The sequence below is a fragment of the Trichomycterus rosablanca genome, chromosome 3, assembly GCF_030014385.1.
Source record: "Trichomycterus rosablanca isolate fTriRos1 chromosome 3, fTriRos1.hap1, whole genome shotgun sequence".
In the NCBI taxonomy this organism is placed as follows: domain Eukaryota; kingdom Metazoa; phylum Chordata; class Actinopteri; order Siluriformes; family Trichomycteridae; genus Trichomycterus; species Trichomycterus rosablanca.
This window is the reverse complement of record NC_085990.1, coordinates 38,723,618-38,748,279: the sequence shown is the minus strand read 5'-3', so window position 1 is coordinate 38,748,279 and position 24,662 is coordinate 38,723,618. Positions and strand designations below refer to the sequence as shown.

The 24,662-nt window shown below is 38.3% G+C and overlaps 1 protein-coding gene across 1 annotated transcript in view; it reads right to left on the bottom strand.

Annotated features, from left to right (window-relative positions):
* Positions 1 to 24,662, bottom strand: part of tsnare1 (T-SNARE Domain Containing 1) — a 178,196-nt gene that overhangs the window by 20,355 nt on the left and 133,179 nt on the right. Inside the window, exon 10 of the mRNA XM_062992089.1 lies at positions 13,905 to 14,012. Within this exon, the coding sequence (XP_062848159.1) occupies positions 13,905 to 14,012 (108 nt within the window). The remainder of the gene's footprint in view (positions 1 to 13,904; positions 14,013 to 24,662) is intronic.

Here is a 24,662-nt window from a genome sequence, read left to right as displayed (position 1 = left end):
TAAATCAACCAATTAGTCAAGCAACCAATCAACCAATAACTCAACCAATCAATAAATCAACCAACCAATCAATCAACCAATAAATCAATTAATCAATCAATTAATCAACCAACCAATAAATCAGCTGAACTTCTGAAAAATCTAGCAGACTGAACACTTTTAGGAAGATTTACTTTTTTATCTTTTTGGATATATTTCACTGTGGTTCAGGAAAGTCCTAGAGCTTCGCAAATGGCTTAGTGTTCTGAAATGTCCTTAGACAGTGGCAAAGTGTTCCTGTGGAAACTTAAACTTACTTACTTAGATGATTTGGTACAAGATTTTACATTTAACAACTGTAATTAACCGTTAAACTTGGTAACCAAAGTACAATTCCAGATTTTGTTAAACGAGTTAAATAATAAAATTGTTTCATTTATTTATGTATCATTTATTCTGCAAAATCCACCAAACGATATCTACCAATGTATTATGTAGCTTTTTCTCTGGTGGACACTGAGTGGATAAAAGCAGCAGATTAGTAAGGAGCTGAAAGGATCCTGAGGGCTGCTGGAGGTAAACACGCGCCGGCGGGGTCTGGCGGGGTGGCTTTAACCCTGTATCCTGCTGAAGCGTGCCCCTTTGGCACAGCGGCTTCTGTCTGATGTTTTTTCACTCCATAATATAAATGCAGCCTACACGGCAGGCTCAGAGAGAGGTGTGGTAGATGGTGCAGAAACACACCGACCTGCTAATCCCACACTCAGCGGTCAGCCACACACTGGATAAGGGTCAAACTGAAATTTGGCCTGAGTGTGCAGACTTCTCCTCAGCAGAGCCAGGAAAGCATGTTGGCCACAAGCCCTTGTGCTCCAAGACATCAGCCTGTGTGGACCAAAAATTAAGCGTGTGTGTGTGTGTGTGTATGTCTTACATATATTATTTCTCAGCAGCACAGTTATTAAAACAATATACACTACATAGTCAAAAGTATGTGGACACATGAGTCACACCCATTAGTTAATTCATTCATTGTCTGTTTTTACCACCGCTGTATCCTGGTCAGGGTCGCAGTGGGTGCAATTCACTGGGTAAAAGCAAGGAAACACCTTGGAGAGTTCGCCAGTCCATCATAGGGCAAATACACACACACACACACACACACACACTCACACACACTCACTCTTAAGGCAATTCAATATCTCCATATAACCTGACTGCATGTCTTTGGACTGTGGGAGGAAAACAGAGCTTCTGGACATGGAGAGAACATTCAAATTCCACACAGAAGGGACACGGACTGCTCCATCTGGCAATCGAACCCAGGACCTTCTAGCAAAACTAAAAGTAATAATAAAATAAATACGTACATAAATATTTGCATGCATTGTATTGGCAACTGTTTGAGAAGTCTGTTTTGGTTCGAGGGCGGCATGGTGGCTCGGTGGGTAGCGCCTCACAGCAAGAAGGTCCTGGGTTTTATTCCCATCTGTAGCAGTCCAGGCCCTTTCTGTGGAGTTTGCATGTTCTTCCCGCGTCTGTGTGGGTTTCCTCCCACAGTCCAGAGATGCAAGTGAGGTGAGGTGAATTGGAGAACAAAATTGTCCATGACTGTGTTTGACATTAAAGACTTGAACTAATGAATGTTGTGTAACCAGTAACTACCTGTCCTGTCATGAATATAACCAAAGTGTGTAAAACATGACGTTAAAATCCTAATAAATAAATAAATAACTACATAGTTCCACTATGACTGTGCCACTGTGTACAAAGCAAGGTCCAGAAAGAAGAACTCATTGTTTAATGAGTTTGGTGTGAAAGAACTCCAGTGGGCTGTACAGAACCTTGACCTTAATCCCACTGAACACCGCTGGAATTAATTGAAACGTTTATTGCAGGGCAGGCATTCCCGCCCCACTTCAGTGCTTTACCTCAACTGATTAGGGCAAATTCCCACAGGTCCACTCCAGAATCTATTGGAAAGCCTTAACAGAAGAGTGTAGGCCATTAAAGCTGTAAATGAGGGGCTGCCTGTATATTAAAGCCTACATTAAGGTTTTAGAATAGGGTGTCCAACAAGTTCATGGCCATGAGTCCACATTCTTTTGTTCTTTCTTTGTTGAGTCAAACTTGCCCTATTTATATGGGCATAAAAATGACAGTATGTTACTGAAAGTTACTGCATGCAAGTGTTCCACATAGCTGAGTTTTTACATATTTTTATAAGGTGAAATTCATATTCATAAATGTATCTTTTTTACTTTTTTTTAAAAAACTGAAATATAAATATTTAAATTAATAAATAAATGTCTTATTTGAACATTACAAATAAATATAAATGCATACATATAAATAAATGAACAAATGAATGAATAAATTAATAAATAATTAAATAAAATAAATACATTTATAAAGTCTGTCAGTATCTTTTTGGACAAATAAATTAAAATTAATTAATTAATTAATAAATACATGTTTTTTGGCAATTAAAAAATAAATATAATACATACATATAAATAAATAAATAAATAAATAAATAAATGAATAAATAAGTGAATACATGAATGAATAAATGAAAACATTAATAAATTAATAAATTAATAAATAAATGAAAAAAAAACTTTACTTCTTTTTTAAAAAAGATTTACTTTTTTATCTTTTTGGATATATTTCACTGTGGTTCAGGAAAGTCCTAGAGCTTTGCAAATGGCTTAGTGTTCTGAAATGTCCTTAGACAGTGGCAAAGTGTTCCTGTGGAAACTTAAACTTACTTACTTAGATGATCTGGTACAAGATTTTACATTTAACAACTGTAATTAACCGTTAAACTTGGTAACCAAAGTACAATTCCAGATTTTGTTAAACGAGTTAAATAATAAAATTGTTTCATTTATTTATGTATCATTTATTCTGCAAAATCCACCAAACAATATCTACCAATGTATTATGTAGCTATGTAGATTATAAATTTTTAAATAATCAATCAATTAATCAATCAATCAATAGTCAAAAAAAAAGAAATTACAATCCCAAAACTGGCATCACATCCGTACAAGTCCATCACAAGTGTACATAAACTTTTGACTATATGTACAGTACAGGCCAAAAGTTTGGACACACCAGCCAAAAGTTTGGACACACCTTCTCTTCAATGTTTTTTCTTGATTATTTTTATTTTCTACATTGTAGATTAATACTGAAGACATCCAAACTATGAAGAATTATGTAGTGAACCAAAAAGTGTTAAACAAACCAGAATATGTTTTATATTTTACCAACTCTACCTCTGCACAACCCAACTGATGGTCTCAAACACATTAAAAAAGCAACAAATTCCAAAAATTCACTCTAGACAAGGCACAAACATTCATTGAAAACCATTCCAGGTGGAAACCTAATAAAGCTGGTTGAGAAAATTTCAAAGAGTGTGCAAATCTGTCATTAAAGCAAAAGATGGCTACTTTAAAGAATCTAAAATATAAAACATATTCTGGTTTGTTTAACACTTTTTTGTTTACTACATAATTCCATATGTGTTCCTTCATAGTTTGGATGTCTTTAGTATTAATCTACAATGTAGAAAATTAAAAAAAAATTAAGAAAAACCACAGGAATGAGAAGGTGTGTCCAAACTTTTGGCCTGTACTGTATGTGTAGAACATCTTATTCCAAACATCAAACACAAACAAAAATTGGACCGTTCCTTAACAATGTAACAGAATCCATGCTTATATTAAAGTTTTCCAGTAGATTTTGGAACATGACAGCAGGAACTTAATCCCATTTAGCCAAATAAATACCACTAAGCATTGGTCAGACACTTTTGGGTTTATTTGCTCGTGCAGTTATAATAATTACTCCTAGATTATTCACTTTATAATAACATCATTTACAGATCACCAGGCAACTCAGGCAGTGCAGACAGTTTGCAGGAAATATGGCATTATATGCCAGTGGCATGTTGAAAGTCTTTAAGCGATTCATTATAATTTTACTTATTTTACTAACAGCGCTCGTCTATGAATATTAAACAGCTGTGAGCTTTTCTCATGCAGGTTTTTGTTTTTCAAACCTACTGATTAACAGGTGTATCCACATTCTTCTGCTCGTCTAATGTATTCGACCCTGTTCTGCACTCTGCAGGTCTCTTTCTTTTTCTTCTTGAGACTCTTCCCGTTAGGAGTCACCACAGCGGATAATTTTTTCCATCTTGCCCAATCCTGAGCATCCTCATCTGTCACCCACCTGCATGCCCCCCCCCCCACCACCACCACCACATCCTGCAGGTCTCCACTGTTCTAATGTGCAAAATGTTTTCTTTTCTTTTCACAGGTTTGATATAAATGTGCTCAGAATAATAGAACTTGGAGATTTCACAGTGCCTGCATCATCTCAAATTCAATTCAGATAAAAAAAAAATAATAATATTCATGTCAGCAACAAAAATCTGTCTAACATGTAAGCATGTGCCTGAATTAATGCAAGTAAAACTGATAAAAGTTCTGTAAAAAAAATCTTAGTGTTTGCTGACAGTTCGGATGACGTCTGATCGCCCACACTGTCGCCAGACTGCCGGAGTCACCAGTCGGGATAACTGTGAACTCTGCATATATACAATCTTATAGCTTTACGCTGCATAATATCTGCTGAGGTAAAGCACAGATCATTTATTTTAGGAACGCTTCTTAGACATTGTACAAATTAATGGAAACATCAGTGACTGTTAAGCAAGTCAGTTATTTTAGGTTAAAGGTAACAGCTTTAATGAACTTTACCCTTCTGTATGTCCTTGACAGCAATGCATAAAAACACACACCAGCACAAGGTAACAATTTGGGATTTAAGGTCTCTCCTCCATGTACTTTGTAATGGATGAAGTCAAACTAGACCTATTTAAATGGTCACCAGCAGTCATCAATCATAATAAATACTAGAGATGGGACGATCGATCGGCTACGAATCGGTATCGGCCGATTTTTAATCAAAATATGCTATCGGCAATCGGCGAGATTTCCTAAAAGTAGCCGATCCGATGGTGTGATATATAAAGACCATGTTAAGTTAACAGCTCAGTGGATTGATCCAGACTTTGAGCTACGAAGCACCAACCATCACATCACCATTCATCAACAATCGTAAAGAAACCATCGTGAAAGCTCTTACGATGTAATTTTGCTGATTGTAATATTTACATTAAAAAGATAATTCAACCCGGTCACATCTGAGTCGATTCTATCAGCACGTTATATAAACTCCTGGTTCACTTTAGTAAATCGTAAGCGGTTCTTACTTGTGATGTAGATGAGAACAGAAGACGTTACAGAGCCAATCCGAGGCAAAAGTTTATTCATTACCAAATTCGTTAGTTCAGGATCATCTGCTGAACTTTTAGAAAACTTTTAGCTCCTTAGACGGAACGAGTCTGACTCGGTTACAGATCTGTGGTAATAGCAGTTTAATTAAGCTTTTTAATGTAAGAGAGTCACACAGAATGTTCTGTAGTAGCTGGTGTTTATTTAAAACCACGACATTTAATTAATAACAGTAAACACGGAGAGATAACTGAGAAGAGAAACTTACGCTTCACATAAAAACGAATCAACTCATGAATCAATGAATCACTTATAGCGATACTGTGAACAAAGCGTCTCTTCTAAAGGCACAAACACACACACACGCGCGCGCTGCTCCGGTTTATCTTTACTGTGAGGCTCTTTTTAAGTTTATTTACTGCTAATACCCCCCCCCCCCTCCCCGATTGGAATCGGCTATCGGCCGATGTCCCTGAAAGGAGATCGGAGATAGGAATCGGTGCCAAAAACCCCGATCGGTCCATCTCTAATAAATACCAAAGAATTAAGAACCATGCCAAAAGCTAAAGGACGCTACAGGACTTTCTGCACTTTTGTAATATAAATAATCTGTATGTAAAGTGTAACTGAGTTTTTATATATACATATATATATATAATTTCTATAAACTAAAATTCATAAATCTATCTTTTTTTTTTTTTTTACAAAAATGTCTTTCAGTCAGTAACAAAAAACAATAATTACAGAAACCATTAGATCCCAAAACTGCCATCGGCTCTGTACTAGTTCATAACGAGTGTATATAAACTTTAGACTTTGACTATATGTACATGTTAAACATCTTATTTTAAACAGTGGACACAAAAAAGGTCAGCTTTTGGCTGCTATAACAGAATCCATGCTTATTGCAAGGTTTTCCACTAGCTTTTGGAACATGACAGCGGGTCTTTAATTCCATTCAGCCAAATGAACACTAGTGTTTCGCCTTTATTTCTTGCTGGGTTCTTTTTGTGTTTCTGTATCTTTCTGGGTATTCCACATTCCTGTTGCAGATTGCTGGTTGATATGAATATCAATATTGCTGATATTGCTACTCAATTTCGTTGTACACTGTGCAATGACAATAAAGGCATTTTATCATATCTTATCTTAATAATGTTGTACAGACACTGCCTTTTATTTTTTCATCCCTTAACTTTTTTTTACATCAATGATAGTCAGAAATAGATTTCTTTTTTTAAATTAGACACTTATTGTCTCAGTAAAGTTCAGAAAATAAAAGAACATTTTATGTGTTTACTTGTTTTTGTACTTGGCCATATATTTACCATTTGCATTTATTGTTACTAATCACTTCATCCTGGCCAGGGTTGTAATGGGTCTAAATCATTAAAAAACACTAGTGCAAGTCGCTAGCACACCAGAGCTGGGATCTCGAATACATCGTATCAAATCTCAGCTCTGCCATCCGGCTGGGCGGCTACATGAACAACGATTAGCTGTTGTTCACAGGGTGGGTAAGCCGGACCAGGGTTCCTCATAACTGGTGCAATTACGACCTCTGCTGGCTGATTTATGGCACCTGCCCAGAGTTATAATGCTGATCGGGGTGTGGCTCTCCATGCACAAGGCTAATCCACATATGAACTGAAAAGAGGCAGTCGGTACTGAGCACGTGTCAGAGGGTGTGTGTGTCAGTTGCGAAGCTCCTTAGTCAGCAGTGGAGGGTTGTATCGGTGGAGGTGAAGCCTAACATGATCAGGGTAATTGGATACGACTAGATTATGTGAGAAAATTGGAGACAAAATTTGGAGAAAAAGAGAAAAACACTAGTGCAAGATGGGATTAATCCCTGGACAGGTTGCTAATTTACTAGCAAACTGTTTTACCTACAAGATGCCTGTAGGTGGAAGTCTGGGCTCTGAGCAAACGCAGATTAGAACTCACAACATACAAAGAACAAGAGTAAAGTTTTATATGTATAATAATAATAATAATAATAATAATAATAATAAAAACTAGCAACGGTATCTTTTGTCATAACACTCTCTTAAGCATGTCATAAACCCGTCATAGCAAATGTCATTTGCCGTTATGAGCAGCTGTTATTAAGCATGTCTTACATTAGCAGTAATTGTAAACCACCCATAACACCATACAATATCAGACATGACAGGTTTCTAACATTCTAATATCAGTGACATGGGTAAGGGTGATTTGTTTGAGTCCCTGTGTACAACAAATGAAGAAAACCATAGGCGTGTTCAGAATTTTGAGTGGTAGTATACTGCTGTCTGCATAACCAGTCAGATCATGGCATGTCATGTGAACCACTGCAACAAACATATTCATTTTTACGCTGTCTGGCTTTGCTTTGAGTGACAGTTCTGTCCAGACAGCAGAAGTCTGTAAAAACACTGCAGTGCTCTTAGTGAGAATGTTCTAGAAGACATTAAAGCCCAGTATTACAACTGCGACACTGTAACCGAAATGAAAAGAGCAATAGCCAATCGTCACACAATTAAGGGTTCATCTTTTAGCACCTGAGTGACTCAGCAAGTGTGGGGCCGTTTCTCATTGGCCTTATTTTAATGGCTACGCACCCGCCTGTTAAAAGCATAGCAGTGACATGCATATTGAAGCATCTCTTCCCACCAAATGACTCTGTAAACAAGATGTGAGGGCAGCGCTGGTAACATAATTTGCAGGAATAAGTGTCAGGCTGCAGTTATTGCGTTATTTAGTGTGCCATAAAGCGCCAGACTATTGATTTGAGAGGCGAAGCGGCTCCACAGTTATTTCTGTCATTGCCACTCTCATTAAACTGATATATAAGGCTCTGCGTTTTCCCCTCTTCCCTCTGAGCAGTTCCTCGCCTTTATTTCTTGCTGGGTTCTTTTTGTGTTTCTGTATCTTTCCGGGTTTTCCACATTCCTGTTGCAGATTACCGGTTGATATGAATATTTTAATAATGTTGTACAGACACTGTGCCTTCAGTTTTTTCATCCTTTAACCTTTTTCACATCGATGATAGTCACAAACAGAAATTTTATTTGACAAGTAAAAAAGATTTTTGAATCAGACACTCAGTAAAGTCCGGAAAATAAAATAAAATTTTATATGTTCACTTTTTGTTTTTGCACCTGGCCATATACACCGATCAGCCATAACATTAAACCCACCTCCTTGTTTCTACACTCACTGTACATTTTATCAGCTCCACTTACCATATAGAAGCACTTTGTAGTTCTACAATTACTGACTGTAGTCCATCTGTTTCACTACATATTGTTTTATCCTGCTTTCACCCTGTTCTTCTATGGTCAGGACCCCCACAGGACCACTACAGAGCAGGTATTATTTAGGTGGTGGATCATTCTCAGCACTGCAGTGACACTGACATGGTGGTGGTGTGTTAGTGTGTGTTGTGCTGGGATAAGACAAAGCAGCGCTGATGGAGTTTTTAAACACCTCACTGTCACTGCTGGACTGAGAATAGTCCACCAACCAAATATATCCAGCCAACAGCGCCCGCCCTGTGGGCAGCGTCCTGTGACCACTGATGAAGGTCTAGAAGATGAACAACTCAAACAGCAGCAATAGATAAGCAATCATCTATGACTTTACTCTGTATTTAAAAACTCCAGCTTCGCTGCTGTGTCTGATCCAGCACAACACACACTAACACACCACCACCATGTCATTGTCATTGCAGTGCTTAGAAGGATCCACCACCTAAATAATACCTGCTCTATGGTGGCCCTGTGGGGGTCCTGACCTTTGAAGAACAGGGTGAAAGCAGGCTAAAAAACTATGTAGAGAAACAGATGTCCTTTCTGTGTGGAGTTTGCATGTTCTCCTCTGTGTCTGAATGGGTCTCCTCGGGAGCTCCGGTTTCCTCCCACAGTCCAAAGACATGCAAGTGAGGTGAATTAGAGATACAAAATTGTCCATGACTGTGTTCGCCTTGAACTTGTGAACTGACGAATCAACAAGTAACTAACTGTGTAACAAGTAACTACCTATTCTGTCATGAATGTAACCAAAGTGTAAAACATGATGTAAAAATCCTAATAAATATATACTTAAATAAATACTGCATATTGATGAATGCTGACATCAGCTAGTTTCTATTTGTGCCAGAAGTTACACTTTAGCTAATTAATGACTCCCTGAACATTTGTTTTTACCTCTTTTTAAGGTTTCCAAGTATTAATTAGGAGGGTCAGACCCCTAATCCCCCTATAATTCGAATCACGCTCTTAGCAATGGATGTTGCTAAAACACATCCATTAGTGTACAAAAATACTTTCTATTTTTCACAAAACTTTGAATCACACCCTAATCAAACCCACAGCCAAATCATAAATCACAAGCATAGAAAAATAGAAAATACCAAATAAAACAGGCTAACAGCAGATCACAGCTCGCTGTGTTTACACAGAAGCAGATCCGCTAATTCTTTATAATTCCATATAACTTTTGGAGCTGCTTCCCTGTACCCAGCAGGCTGGTTGGCTCTGCCAGGCTTACAGCAGAGTCTGTGATGGCATTGTACCAGACATTACTGCTCAGGCTGCACACACACACACACACACACACACACACACACACACAAACCACACAGAGCATACACTCAAATCCCATCTCCACTGCAAATATGATTTCGAATACATTGCTTCACCAATTTCCAAAACCAGTAATCCGTGATCTTACAGGGTCTACCCTGAAGAAGATAACTCGCTGAGATGTACATCAATATGCTTTAGTCAGGGACTGACAGGAGACTAACCGAGGAACAGGACATATTGTGCACTGTTTAAATAAAATAGACCTTAAATGCAGTATTGATTTGGTCATTTCAGGAATTAAAAACCAATTACAATTAAGTATGTAATATGAAACATATCATCAGTAAGAACATTTTCAAAAATGTTTTTTGTTTTTGTCATTTGACATGCTTTCAGGCAGCACGGTGGCGCAGTAGGTAGCGCTGTCATCTCACAGCAAGAATGGCCTGGGTTAAATTATCTGGCCGGACAGCCAGGGTCCTTTCTGTGTGGAGTTCTCCCTGCGTCAATGTGGGTTTCCTCCGGATGCTCCAGTTTTCTTCCCACAAGTCCAAAGACATGCAGTCAGGCCAACTAAAGCTACTAAAATTGTGCTACATTACATTTACATTTTCAGCATTTAGCAGACGCTTTTGTCCAAAGCGACTTACAGCACTGTGTCCGTATACTGCCTAAGCAATTGAGGGTTAAGGGCCTTGCTCATGGGCCCAACAGTGGTAACCTGCCAGTGGTAGGGCTTGAACCAGTGACCTTTTGATTTCTAGTCCAGTACCTTAACCTCTAGGCTACAACTAGCACCTAGTGAGAAGTGCACTAGGTGTGTTTGTGTGTGTGTGTGTATGTGTGTGTGTGTGTGTGTGTTTTTGCCCTGTGATGGACTCGCGACCTGTCCTGATGGATCAGACCCACCGTGACCCTCACCAGAATAAAGTGGTGGTAAAACAGAAACTGAATGAATGAATAAATTAATTAATTAATGGATATACATTCAATATATTTTGCTCAGGTGGCGCAGCGGTACAATCCGCTAACACATCAGCACAGAAATACTGAGCTCCCGGGTTCGAACCTCAGCTCTATTCGGGACAGTGGGAGCCTAGTGGGTAGAGTTTTGGGCTATCAATTAAAAAATTGAAAGTTCAAATCCCAGCTCTGCCATGCAGCCACAGTTGGGCCCTTGAGCAAGGCCCTTAACCCTTTTTGCTCCAGGGGTGTTGTACCATGGCTGACCCTGCGCTCTGACCCAAGCTTCCAAACAAACTGGGATATGCAAAAAAAGAATTTTGTTGTACTGTACACCTGTATATGTATAAATGACAAAGGCATTTTATATATACACCAATCAGCCATAACATTAAAACCACCTCCTTGTTTCTGCACTCACTGTCCATTTTATCAGTTCCGCTTACAATATAGGAGCACTTTGGAGTTCTACAATTACTGACTGTAGTCCATTTGTTTCTCTACATACTTTTTTAGTCTCCTTTCACCGTGTTCTTCAATGGTCAGGGACCCACAGGACCACCACAGAGCAGGTATTATTTAGGTGGTGAATCATTCTCAGCAGTGACACTGACATGGTGGTGGTGTGTTAGTGTGTGTTGTGCTGCTATGAGTGGATCAGACACAGCAGCGCTGCTGGAGTTTTTAAATACTGTGTCCACTCACTGTCCACTCCTATTAGACACTCCTACCTAGTTGGTCCATCTTGTAGATGTAAAGTCAGAGACGATCGCTCATCTATTGCTGCTGTTTGAGTTGGTCATCTTCTAGACCTTCATCAGTGGTCACAGGACACTGCCCATGGGGCGCTGTTGGCTGGATATTTTTGGTTGGTGGACTACTGTCAGTCCAGCAGTGACAGTGAGGTGTTTAAAAACTCCAGCAGCACTGCTGTGTCTTATCCACTCATATCAGCACAACACACACTAACACACGACCACCATGTCAGTGTCACTACCGTGCTGAGAATGATCCACCACCCAAATAATATTAATATTAATACTAATATTAATACCTGGTCCTGGGAGAGTCCTGACCATTGAAGAACAGCATGAAAGGGGGCTGACAAAGCATGCAGAGAAACAGATGGACTACAGTCAGTAATTGTAGAATATATATATATATATATATATATATATATATTAGGGCTGTCAAACGATTACAAATTTTAATCGCGATTAATCTCAGAATTTCATATAGTTAATCGCGATTAATCGCATTAAAAAAAATCTGTGTAAATGTTATAGAAAACAAGGATTTTTAAGTGAAATGTTACAATTAAAATGGTGAACACATTTTATGCTAAATGTACTGATGTTAAAAACTGCTGGGACAAGAGAAAACTGTAAGGGAGTTTTATTCACTCACATACTAGGCAGTAAATGTCAGATTGTAGTTTAGAATTTCTCCATCAGCAAACATTGTAGATCAGCGGTGCTTTAGATGGGATAAGGCGTAGTTATTGTAACAGACTTTTCTGTGGTTGTATTGTGACAATGGTTTGATGGCCGTTTCTACACGAAGTGAGTGTGTTTTGACCCTTTGGGGCTTCCATAGTGCATGGACTAACGTGCTTGACTCAGCTTTCCGGTATTTGGTACCTTAACAGAATAAGTTAATAAAAGAGTTCTGCTCCCGACAACTTGTGAATATAGCGTGTATTTATTTCTTTATAAGTGCATCACTACAACGCTCGGTTACATTATGTTAACAAACCGCAAATGAAAAACGGTGGCAAGTCCGACATTAAAACGTTTGTTCTACCAGTCAAGTATCAACATGAACTAGAATTTGCGTTAACGGCACTATTATTTTTAATCGCGTTAAATTGAAATCGCGTTAATGCGTTATTATCGCGTTAACTTCGACAGCCCTAATATATATATATATATTATTATGGTCTGTTCAAATCTCGGCTGTGCTATTAGCCTGCCAGGTGTCTTAAAATGAACAGCTATGGCAGAACTCTTTTCTGTCCAGCTATTGGCTTTATTAAACCGTTGCTCAGATGTGTAGGAATTATTAGGAATTATTTCACACTTACACTTGCCATTGACTTAACCATTAACTTTACTAGGTGCAGCCATACTGTGTATACTCTGAATCACAAGTGAAATGCAAATAGTGTAAACATGCATTAAATAGGAAAACGTACACATTTAACACTGAGCCGGAGAACAATGAGACAGAAATGCAGACTGAGAGAGCAAAAAAGATGAGAGAGCAAGAGAGAGAGAGAGAGAGAGCAGGAAGAAAAGAACGTAAAAGACGAAGGGACGAGCAGCGTAGCACATCTCCAGCTAAAGAAAGGAGTGGGTGTGTTGATCGATATTTCGAGTCCAGACTGTCACACAGCCTGATCTGCTGCAGGTGGCTGCGAGAGATCAACCACTCAGATTAACATCTCTCCATCTGATAGAAATAGACTCGAGTCTCGGCCCGCCTCCAAGCCTCTCGCACCGCTCTAATGCATAATGAAGCACCGAACAAGGGACAGAACAAAGAGAGACGGCTCGCAATGGAATGAATAGTTACACCACATGGCCAAAAGTATGTGGACACCTGACTGTGCTGCTATAACAGCTTCTTTTTGGGCAAATCTTTTTGTGCAAATCTTTTCAACAAGATTTGAAGTGTGTCTGTGGCAATTTGTGCCCTTTATGTAAAAAAAAGCCCCCAGAGGAAACCCACAAAGACACAGAGAGAACATGCAAACTCCACACAGAAAGGACCCAGAATGCTCCACCTGGGAATCAAACCCAGGGCCTTTCTGCTGTAAGGCAACAGTGCTACCCACCGACCCACCCGAACATGGGTGACAAGCTATTTTTTTTCCTGAATGAATGAACTAATTCACAAAAATCTGCTTAATATGTTTAGCTTATTTAACTACTGTGTAACACTTACTTCAATTTGTATTATTAGTGGCTCATTTAGTGATAAGAACCCTTGTTATAATAAAGGCAATGATTATATAATATAATATGTATGTACAGTATGTTGTGTGTACTGATGAAGAACGTGAAGACAGGTGGCTTACCCAGGGGCTGAGGCTCACTTTTTGGCTGACAAAGCAATGATGAGGATGAGTAGAGTCAGAATGAGTGCTGCAGCCATTAGTAGATAGCATTTCCTCTTCCTTAACTGCCTCTGTAACACACAAACAGGGAACTAGCTTTTGATACAGAACTTAATCTTTGGACAGTACATGAGCTTAAAAATATTTGGTTGTCTTGGAGATTCGCATGTCTTAGATTTACTGCAACAAGTTATTTAAAAAAAAAAAAAAAAAAACAGGAACATTTGCCCCACAGGGAGAGATGGACACTTGCAGTACTCACAGCTGCCACCAGGTGAGGGACCAGGAGTGACCATATCTCATATGTCATACAGACACACACAGACACTTTTGCACAATTTATGTTATTTACTTACGGTAAGTCAATGTACAATTTTTAATGCAATTATTTTCTGCTTTAACATTCATCTGTACAAAAGCTTTGGCAATACAAATGTGAATGTTTGACATGCTAATAAAGCACCTTGAATTGAGAGAGAGAGAGAGAGAAAGAGAGAGAGATTTGGCACCTGCAGTGTAATTGATTAAGCTTGAAAATCATTAATAAAAAGTGGACCACATGTAAGTTACTAAAGCGCATGTCCTAATCGGTTCTGTTATGTGTCAATAAGTCTGGCTACATTTTAAAATTTATACCAGACACTAAACAGTTTACTTTATTAAGGAACTACATAGAGTCCCTGACCTTAATCCCATTAAGTACCTATGAAATTAAATACCTTCTGGTCTAACAAAAATGCATTTTCTAAATGGCTAGACACACTCCAAAATCTTAATTTTGAATCAGTTACAGTGGTCTTATCGTGGACATGGGAAGACCTGCCAGGAGGGAGTGGTCCAGCCTTAAGACACTGGACAAGAATCTGGGTGGCTTCCTTAGACAGAAATGGATGAATCTTCCTCATGGTGTAGAGGAGGAAGTGGCATGATCTTGACCTGTTAGCTACATGACATCTTTTCAACAAGATTTGAAATGTGTCTGTGGTAATTTGTGCCCTTTATGTAAAAAAAGCCCTGGAGAAAACCCACACAGACACAGAGAGAACATGCAAACTCCACACAGAAAGGAACCAGGGCCTTTTTGTTGTAAGGCAACAGTGCTACCCACCGACCCACCCGAACATGGGTGACAAGCTATTTTTTTTCCTGAATTAATGAACTAATTCACAAGAATCTGCTTAATTTGTTTAGCCTATTTAACTAATGTGTAACACTTACTTCAATTTGTATTATTAGTGGCTCATTTAGTGATAAGAACCCTTGTTAGGGCATTATCTTAACAGAAGTGTTGAAATTCTTTGACTTTTTATTTTTTTATTATTATTATTTTTTTTTTTTGGTGTCCTAAGACTACACCTAAGTCAGTCACAGCCAGCAGTAAGAAGTTCCATGATAAAACATTGCAGACAACAAAACTTAACAGATGAAACTAGACACGGTGATGATTAAAACCCGACTTGGTAATTGCAATATCCAAAATAAAGCACAATGTAGAAAGATTTTCAGCTACATCCATAGTAAGAGCAGTTAAGGTACTGGACTAGTAATCAAAAGGTTGCTGGTTCAAGCCCCACCAATGCCAGGTTGCCACTGTTGGGCCCTTGAGCAAGACCCTTAACCCTTAATTGCTCAGACAGTATGCTGTCACAGTACTGTAAGTCGCTCTGGATAAAAGTGTCTGCTAAACACTAAAAATGTAAATGTAAAGATCAAAACAAGTTGTCTTTAAATACAATGATTTATCAGAAGTAGCTGTCCCAACAACTCGGAGCAAACTTAAGTTCAGTGGTGCTTAAGGATGCAAGACTGTTCATGTACTACTCATAATTTTCTTCCCTGATGTGCCCTGAGCCTTTGATAAGCAGTTATGAGTGAATTTGTATTTATTTGTAAAAAGCCACAAGAGTTATTTGGGCATTAAAAGCTTCAGCCAATTTTTTTTCTAAGAGTGTATGAGTACCCCCTGCCTTTCCATTACTTTGTCATGTTTCTGAATTAAAGCAGAAGTACAAACAGATGAAAAGAATTTAGAAGTAAACACATTTCCATGCTGAGTAGATGGATTTAAATATATATTTTCGCTACTTGACATCCTCAGGCAACACCCGTTTATGCGTGGAGAGAGAGAGAGAGAGAGAGAGAGAGAGCACAGAAGTTGATGATGTTTTAAAATCCTTTTCTTTCTCACGTTTGCCCCTCGTTTTCGCTACAAAACAGGCGAGAGCTACAGCGCTAGACCAGAGCTGGGCTTGGAGTCTCTAAATCCTGACGTGCTTCAAAGCACGACGTTCAACTGATCTTCTTATCTTAGACTGGAAACAGGCTGTCTATGTGGAAAAAGAGAGAGAGAGCGAGAGCGTGGTCGGGGGTTATTGAAGGGGATATGGTAGCGAAAAAAACTGCTGTCGAGTAATTTTCCGTTTAAACGTTCCACTCTACAACAATTTGCATAAGCAGTCCTGCGTCTGTGATAAGAAGATTGGTAATTTTCAAAGACTCTGTGGGGATTGAGAATTAAAAGCCTCTCTTTGCTATCTCCTCTCCTGCAGCTGGTCACCACCAATTCTGTGCCTTCTTTCTTCAACTTTCTCTCTCTCACACAAACACACACACACACACACAAACACTTACTCGCCATCACTTTCTTTCCCTCTCTTATACGCACTATCACCCTCGCTCTTCCACTCTCTCCGCACTCTTTTTTGAACTCACTCTTGCGTTATTGTTCTCTCGCTCTCTCTCTCTCCTCTATGTAGCTTTTCTCACTCTGTCATACTTGCTTTCACTGTCACGCATAACAAAACAATGCAATAAGATAAGGAATAACAGGGTACAACAAGGAATCTTGTATAACAACAACAACAACAAACAGTATTAATAATAAATGGATTAATGGGGTGGCATGGTGGCTCGGTGAACAGAAGGTCCTGCTTTCGATTTCCAGGTCCTTTCTGCATGGAGTTTGCATGTTCTCCCAGTGTCTGTGTGGGTTTTCACCAGGAGTTCTTCACTAAGAGTTGATACATGATTTTTCAGTTTTCAGAATTGGGTGCATATTTCCCTTTTTTGTGTGTATAAATGTAAAGACCACAACCTGTCTAAATGTTGTTGCTTTCCATGTACATTACTTCTCTTCACCAGAGTAAACATTCCAGGAGATTTCTGTTTCTGACATGCTTAAACTGCTAACAACTATAACATCACATTGCACCATAACACATTTTTCGTCCACTGTGGTGACGTTATTAGTATTTTAACGTCATGTTTTACACACTTTGGTTACATTCATGACAGAAACGGTAGTTACTCATTACACAAGATTTATCAGTTCACAAGTATAATGTCAAACACAGTCCTGGACAATTTTGTATCTCCAGTTTACCTCACTTGCATGTTTTTGGACTGTGGGAGGAAACCGGAGCTCCCGGAGGAAACCCACACAGACACAGGGAGAACATGCAAATCCCACCTGGGAATCAAACCCAGGACCTTCTTGCTGTGAGGCGACAGTGCTACCCACTGAGCCACCATGCTTTTAAAAAAAAGAACAGTTTTAATAATAATTTCATTTGCTGAAGGAAAAAGATACCCAAACCTAATACCAGATTGCACCCAAACAGTTCACATAACTGGAGATCAGTCTTCTACAATTTAATTTTAGCTTTCATTTATTATTTAACGTATTATTCTTTGGAGAATTGCTTTAATTTGGCCACACAGAAGGGTGTATGATCCTGAACCACATTTTAAGGTCTTGCCACAGCATTTTAAATACTACAAAAACCTTAATTTTTATTTATTTATGGATGGACTTGCTCTTGTGCTTTGGATCATTGTCTTTCAGCAGAACACATTTGAACTTGAGCTTTAAATCATGGATTGATTACCAGGAAAAAAAAAAAAGTAAAAAAAAAACACTGTGTTTGACTTTTTTTTTTTTATAATGGATCTAAAAAAAATTGATTTAAAAAAAATGGCTTGAGTGTCATCAAGATGTTTCCCGTTAAGCAGGTTTTGTTCCTCTTGGTTGGCAGAGGTCTTCTTTGTGTAACTCTCACATAAATAGCATTTTCCTGCCTTTTTCAGGTGATGGAATCATCAATACTGACACTCAACACAAGCAAGAACTGCAATTTCATAGATGTTTGTCTGGTTTTGTTTGGGACTTTTTGGATGATTCATTGGGGCACTTTACTTTCATCACTGTTTTTTATTTATTTATTTATTTAATTTTTGAAGTTGGCACTTGCTGTGATTTAATGGAGTCTTGCAGATGAATATTATTTTTTTTATTTCACCATGGTTGCAGATTGTCATGGTTAAGAATTACTATGTAAGTAATTACCACAGATTTACTGATCTGGGGTTAGAGGATAAACGTTCTTATACATTACTTCAGTTATATTTATTTCTGTCATTTTTTAACATCCTGGGCAAGATTTTCATCCAGATTATTAATTAATGCACTGCTTACATTCATATTCAGACAGACTCATCTATAAAAGCATGGTAGCTCCTGTTGTAGCCCTGCACTCTGATGTGAATTAAAACTACATTTCAGACAGGAATTTGTCAGGTATGAATAAGGGTGAGCTCTGGCAAGCTCCTGCCCCATGAGTCATGCAGACATTTCATGGACATTCTGCCGTCATAACTCATATATTCACAGCGAGTTCTCAGTAGGGAGAGCTATTTACCTTGTCCGACATGAGAGATGTCTTCATAATAGCATAATAATGCAGTGTGATGATCACTGACAATGTTATTCTGCTTAAATCTCTGCTCAGAAAACTGGAAGTCCAGATAATAAGTAAGGTTTGCAGTGACACTGTCGCATGAAATCGGCTTAGCTGAAATTTACATAAACATGCTGTCCCACTCCAGCTGATGTGGTGTATCAAATAAACATGGACTGCTGGTTTTGTTCTGCACTGCAGCTGTATGTGACACATCACTGGGACCACTGTAGCACCAATATGCTACAACTATATTTTAACATTATCAGCCATGGAACAGGGGGTAGCCTGGTGGGTAGAGCTGTGGGTTACCAACTAGAAGGTTGTGGGTTTGAATTTCGGCTTGACCTCAGGTCGTCAAGACTTTCAGATCTCTCTTACCCACTGTCTACCATATATAATTTTAAATATACACTGATCAACCATAACATTAAAACCACCTCGTTTCTACACTCACTGTCCATTTTATCAGCTCCACTTACCATATAGAAGCACTTTGTAGTTCTACAATTACTGACTGTAGTCTATCTGTTACTCTGCATGCTTTGTTTGCCCCCTTTCACCCTGTTCTTCAATGGTCAGGACCCTCCCAGGACCACTACAGAGTAGGTATTATTTGGGTGGTGGATCATTCTCAGCACTGCAGTGACACTGACATGGTGGTGGTGTGTTAGTGTGTGTTGTGCTGGTATGAGTGGATAAGACACAGCAATGCTGATGGGGTTTTTAAACACCTCACTGTCACTGCAGGACTGAGAATAGTCCACCATCCAAAAACATCCAGCCAACAATGCCAAGTGGGCAGTGTCGTGTGACCACTGATGAAGGTCTAGAAAATGACAAACTCAAACAGCAGCAATAGATGAGTGATCATCTCTGACTTTACATCTACAAGGTGGACCAACTAGGTAGGAGTGTCTAATAGAGTGGACAGTGAGTAGACACAGCATTTAAAAACTTCAGCAGCGCTGCTGTGTCTGATCCACTCAAACCAGCACAGCACACACTAACACACCACCACCATGTCAGTGTCACTGCAGTGCTGAGAATGATCCACCACCTAAATAATACCTGCTCTGTGGTGGTCCTGACCATTGAAGAACAGAGTAATAGTAGGTTGAAAAGGTATGTAGAGAAACAGATGGACTACAGTCAGTAATTGTAGAACTACAAAGTGCTTCTAAATGGTAAGTGGAGCTGATACAATGGAGAGTAAGTGTAGAAACAAGGAGGTGGTTTTAATGTTATGGCTGTTCAGTGTTTATCAAAATGGAAAATCACCTGCGAGACATCTTACAGACATTCTGATGTATTAGCATTATATTAGCATTAGCATTATACAGTCTTGGCAAGGATTGAACATATATGCAATGCATAGTAAAATTGAGGAGGATGGGTCCCTGCTATGTCTGGTTTACAGGTTTTTCCTGTAATTTTAAGGTAATTTCCATTATTGCCCTTGGCTTGCTCAACAGTGGTTTTTGGTCTGTTGGTCCTGGATGCTGTAAAGTTGATTTGAGACAATGTCTATTGTAAAAAGCACTATACAAATAAATTTGACTTTATCTTTAAAGGACATTAAAATTAGGAATGTCATGCAGTAGGTATTCACTGTCCAATTCATCATTACCATTGTTGCAATTTCTACTGTTTGTGCCCCGACCACTCAGTTTCCTTAATTCAGACCTGGGATATAAACCCCAATTTCAGCTCCTCCACACACACATTATCACTAAGATATGCAGAGAGCTTATGTTCAGGGCATGGGTATGTAAAACACTGTGGATACAGAGCAACCATTAGCTCTATTTCAAGTCATTTATCATCGCAATATAATATTGCAAGGCTGATTTGCAATTTAAATTCTCACATCACAGTAAGACACAAAACTGATCAGCACCATCTCATAAAACCATGGAATACATTCTACAGGCTCAACGGTCTTCTAGTGCAATGGTTTAAAACTGTGGCATAAATACCATTGCTGGTCAGCTAAGCAACCTCAGGTTGTACAACTAGATGACCATAAAATTGTGTATAAGAATAATAGTAATAATAATAATAATAATAATAATAATAATAATAATAATAATAATAATAAAGGGACCTTCATATAAATTGACCAGTTCTTTGGGTGGTGACCAATTCTCAGCATTGTATTATTATTATTATTATTATTATTAGGGACAGTGGTAGCCTAGTGGGTAGAGCTTTGGGCCAGCAACCGGAAGATTGGCGGTTCAAATCCAGGCTCTGCTATGCAGCCACTGTTGGTTCCTTGAGCAAGGCCCTTAATCCTGTCTGCTCCATAGGTGCCGTACGATGACTGACCCTGCACTCTGACCCCAGCTTCCAAACAAGCTGGGATATGCGAAAAAAGAATTTCATTGTACTAAAACATCTGTATATGTATATATGACTAATAAAGTAAATCTTCTTCTTCTTCTTCTAATACAGTAATAATGATAATAATAATAATAATAATAATAATAATAATAATAATAGAGGCTGTCATATAAATTCCATTGACCAGTTCTTTTAGTGTTCTATTCTCAGCACTGTAATACAATAAAAAAATAAAAAATAAAAAAAAATAAAAAAAATAATAACAACAACAACAACAACAACAACAACAACAATAATAATAATAATAATAATAAAAGGGACTGTCATATAAATCCCATTGACCAGTTCTTTGAGTAGTGTACTGTTCTCTTCTCTGCAGTGTAATACAACAGTAATAATAATAAAAATAATAATAATAATAATAAGTGGACCCACACTGACCAGTTCTTTGGGTGGTGTTCCATTCTCCGCACTGATAATACAATAATAATTTTAATAATAATAATAATAAAGGGACCCCCATATAAATGTTATTTTTTAATGTAAATAACAAATTATGGTAAAATGATGGTTTAACTTTTTGCCACTATAACAGCTCCACTCTTGTTGGTACGCTATTTACCAGATTTCGAAAAGTGTTTGTAGGCCTAGTCAGTCAGAAGAGCATTCGTAAGGTCAGGCACTGAAGCTGGACAAAATGCCTGCCTCACAATCCACATTCCAATTCGTTCCAAAGGTCACAATAGCTTCTTTATAAGCTTGTCTAACTATGTCTTGTGTTGTGCACAGGGGCACAGAGACAGAAATGCTTTTTAAAACTGTTATCACAAAACTGCAAGCATATAATACAATATGTTTAACAACTGTTATCAAAACACATGGTTTGAAACACCTGACCGTAAAAATTAGGGTATAATGTATCCTTGCTGAAGGTTAGAAGACACCCCTTTGCTGCCTATATAATCAAATATGAACAAAGACACAAGCAGAACCGAACATGTATAAACAGAGAACTCTGTATTGGATGTACTGGTCATCTGAGAAAATATTAATATGAAAGATATCCAATCTTCCGGTTGATAGCCCAAAGCTCTACCCACTATGCTACCACAGGCCCCATATATGCATATGTATATATATATACATATATATATATATATATATATATATATATATATATGTATATGTATATATATGCATATAAATATGCAGACTATTATCAGTGATGTGAGTTTACACACTATTTAATAAAGTTCAGTGTAAGCACTTTCAGTATGGTAATGACTAATCATGCTTTATTCTGCTCCACCGAGCTCTGACGGCCCTGATAGAACATCGCTTCTTTACTTAAACTTCAAAGAGCGGTGATGAACTGCTTTTTTACTGATGTATTACAGATTCAATTTATTCTCAGCATGTACCCGACTCGCCATTTTACCAGTCCGGCACATGCGATGTCCATTAATGTATACAGGCTCTGGAGAGATGTATAAGAGGAAACGTTGGAACGAGAGCGTTCGAATTTTAAACGCACCCCCTCCCCTCCCGCTGGGTGCGACCAGCAGGACTGCTGAAGTGCTAAATTGCTCTGTGTGAGTTTGGTCACGGCTGAGCTCTCCGTGAGATAATGAAATGACAATTAATCCAAAAGCTGTTGCCACTCGCTCATTTGCTCCCTCACTTGCTCACTTCTGAAAAGAGAAAAAAAAAACCTGTCGAGTGAGGCAGCCAAGACCAAGCTTTAGGTCAGGCTGGTGGCCCAGCGGGTAGTGTGGGTGCTGCACGGTTCCAGTGTCTTGGGTTTAATCCTCACATTCAAGATTTGATCCCCACCTTTGGTTAATGTGCCCTTAGTTATTGGGTTTCATCTTGATACTCAAAACAAGGATAAACCTAAAGACTCCAGAACCATTTATTATCTGACCTAAGGTCAAAGGTGGTTTAACTTGCATTATTCAACCTTGGAGATTTGGCAAGCACTCAGTTTCAACTTGAATGGAGCAGATATGGATGGACTTGAATGGACTTCAATGCAGCTATAATATCCACTCTTCAGGGAAGGCTACACAATTTTAGACGATGTCTGTAGGAATTTTTGCCCAATCATCCAGAAAAACATCTGAAGAACACTGATGTTTCTAGGTGGCACAGGACCCCTCACAACCCTGGGTGGGAGATCATTCAGTAAAGAAGAAGACATTAACTAATAAAAAGTTTGACCGTATAGTGTATGTGTACCAATTTAATTCATAAATTAAGTTATCCTAAGCAGCAGTCATCCTAAGCAGACTTAATAAAACACAAGGCACACACACAGTTTTGTTTACATCTAACAGAAGTAACATATTATGCAAAGGAACAAGACAGCGGTGACAACAAAGACAACTAATCCGACGTTTCTGGGATTTTGGATTTGAAAACAAAAGCAGTAAAATGAAAGGTACCATTTAACTTGTAAGAAAAGCAGCCGGAAAACTGGAACGATAAAATAAAGAACATAAAATAATGAAAAAAAAGAAACGATTGAAAAAAAAGTAAAATGGTAAAACTGAAAGCTGTGGCACACTGAGGTTTAGTTTCAATTAAACAAGTTATAACACGGCTTCATTAAGTTTTGAATAATCAATGGCTTAGAGCAATAAGCCCACGTTCTATAAAAATTATGCATCAACATACTGCTACACATTTCATTTAATTTAGTGTTGTATGGCTGGAATATATTCCTATAAGAATTAAATCATAAACAGAAAGTTTCAACAGATTAAACACCATAATTATTTGTTTACAGGTGAAAACCTCATCCTATCTAAAACCTCTAATATAGGCAGTGATTTTAAATCTCACACCACTCTAACCACGTAATATTTAAGCAATAGAACATGAGAGGAAGTGTGTTATCGCGAATAACATACGACCAAGTGTTCTATTGCTTTTATACAACAGTTTTTACAAAATAAAGAAAGAAAATAAATCAAAGAAGCCCTGAATTTCATATTAAATATGCTTTAATATTGACAATACCTTCCGCCAAAAAGTAGTTCCACAACAAATATAAAGTTTAACACTACAAAGCAGACATCCCAGGTTGCAAAAACTCATTTTAGGGAGGTAAGAACAACAAGAAGAAAAAGGCAAGAACCTCCGAAGGGAAAAAAAGAAATAAAAAACCTCTCGCACACACCAAAGGATATGGGTTATAACAGAACTCTTAGGAGCTGCTAACTGGGCTATTAAGCTAACTGTTCGCGTTACAAACACATTAATGTTCCCTACATAGTGCACTAGATTGTGTATCAGATCACGGATTTATGTTCCGATCCAATATTAAGATCCATGGGGCCGATACGCTGCCTCAGTAGAGAGGATTCTAATAAGTCAATTTTATTCAAACGCGCTACTTAGACAGCACTTCCATCGGGTTTCGCTTTTAGCATCTTGCCATTAAAACCAATGAATTGAGGTAGCACAGCACGCTAACGTCAATATAACACCTCCCTTCAGGTACCGATAACGGTTACATTTCCTGACAAGCCCGAACTTGCAAATAAAAACACTCGGTACAAGTTTATACAGGTTAAAAATCAGTAATATTTTATTTACGTTTGATAATAACTCCATTGATTTGTCCGCACCGTCA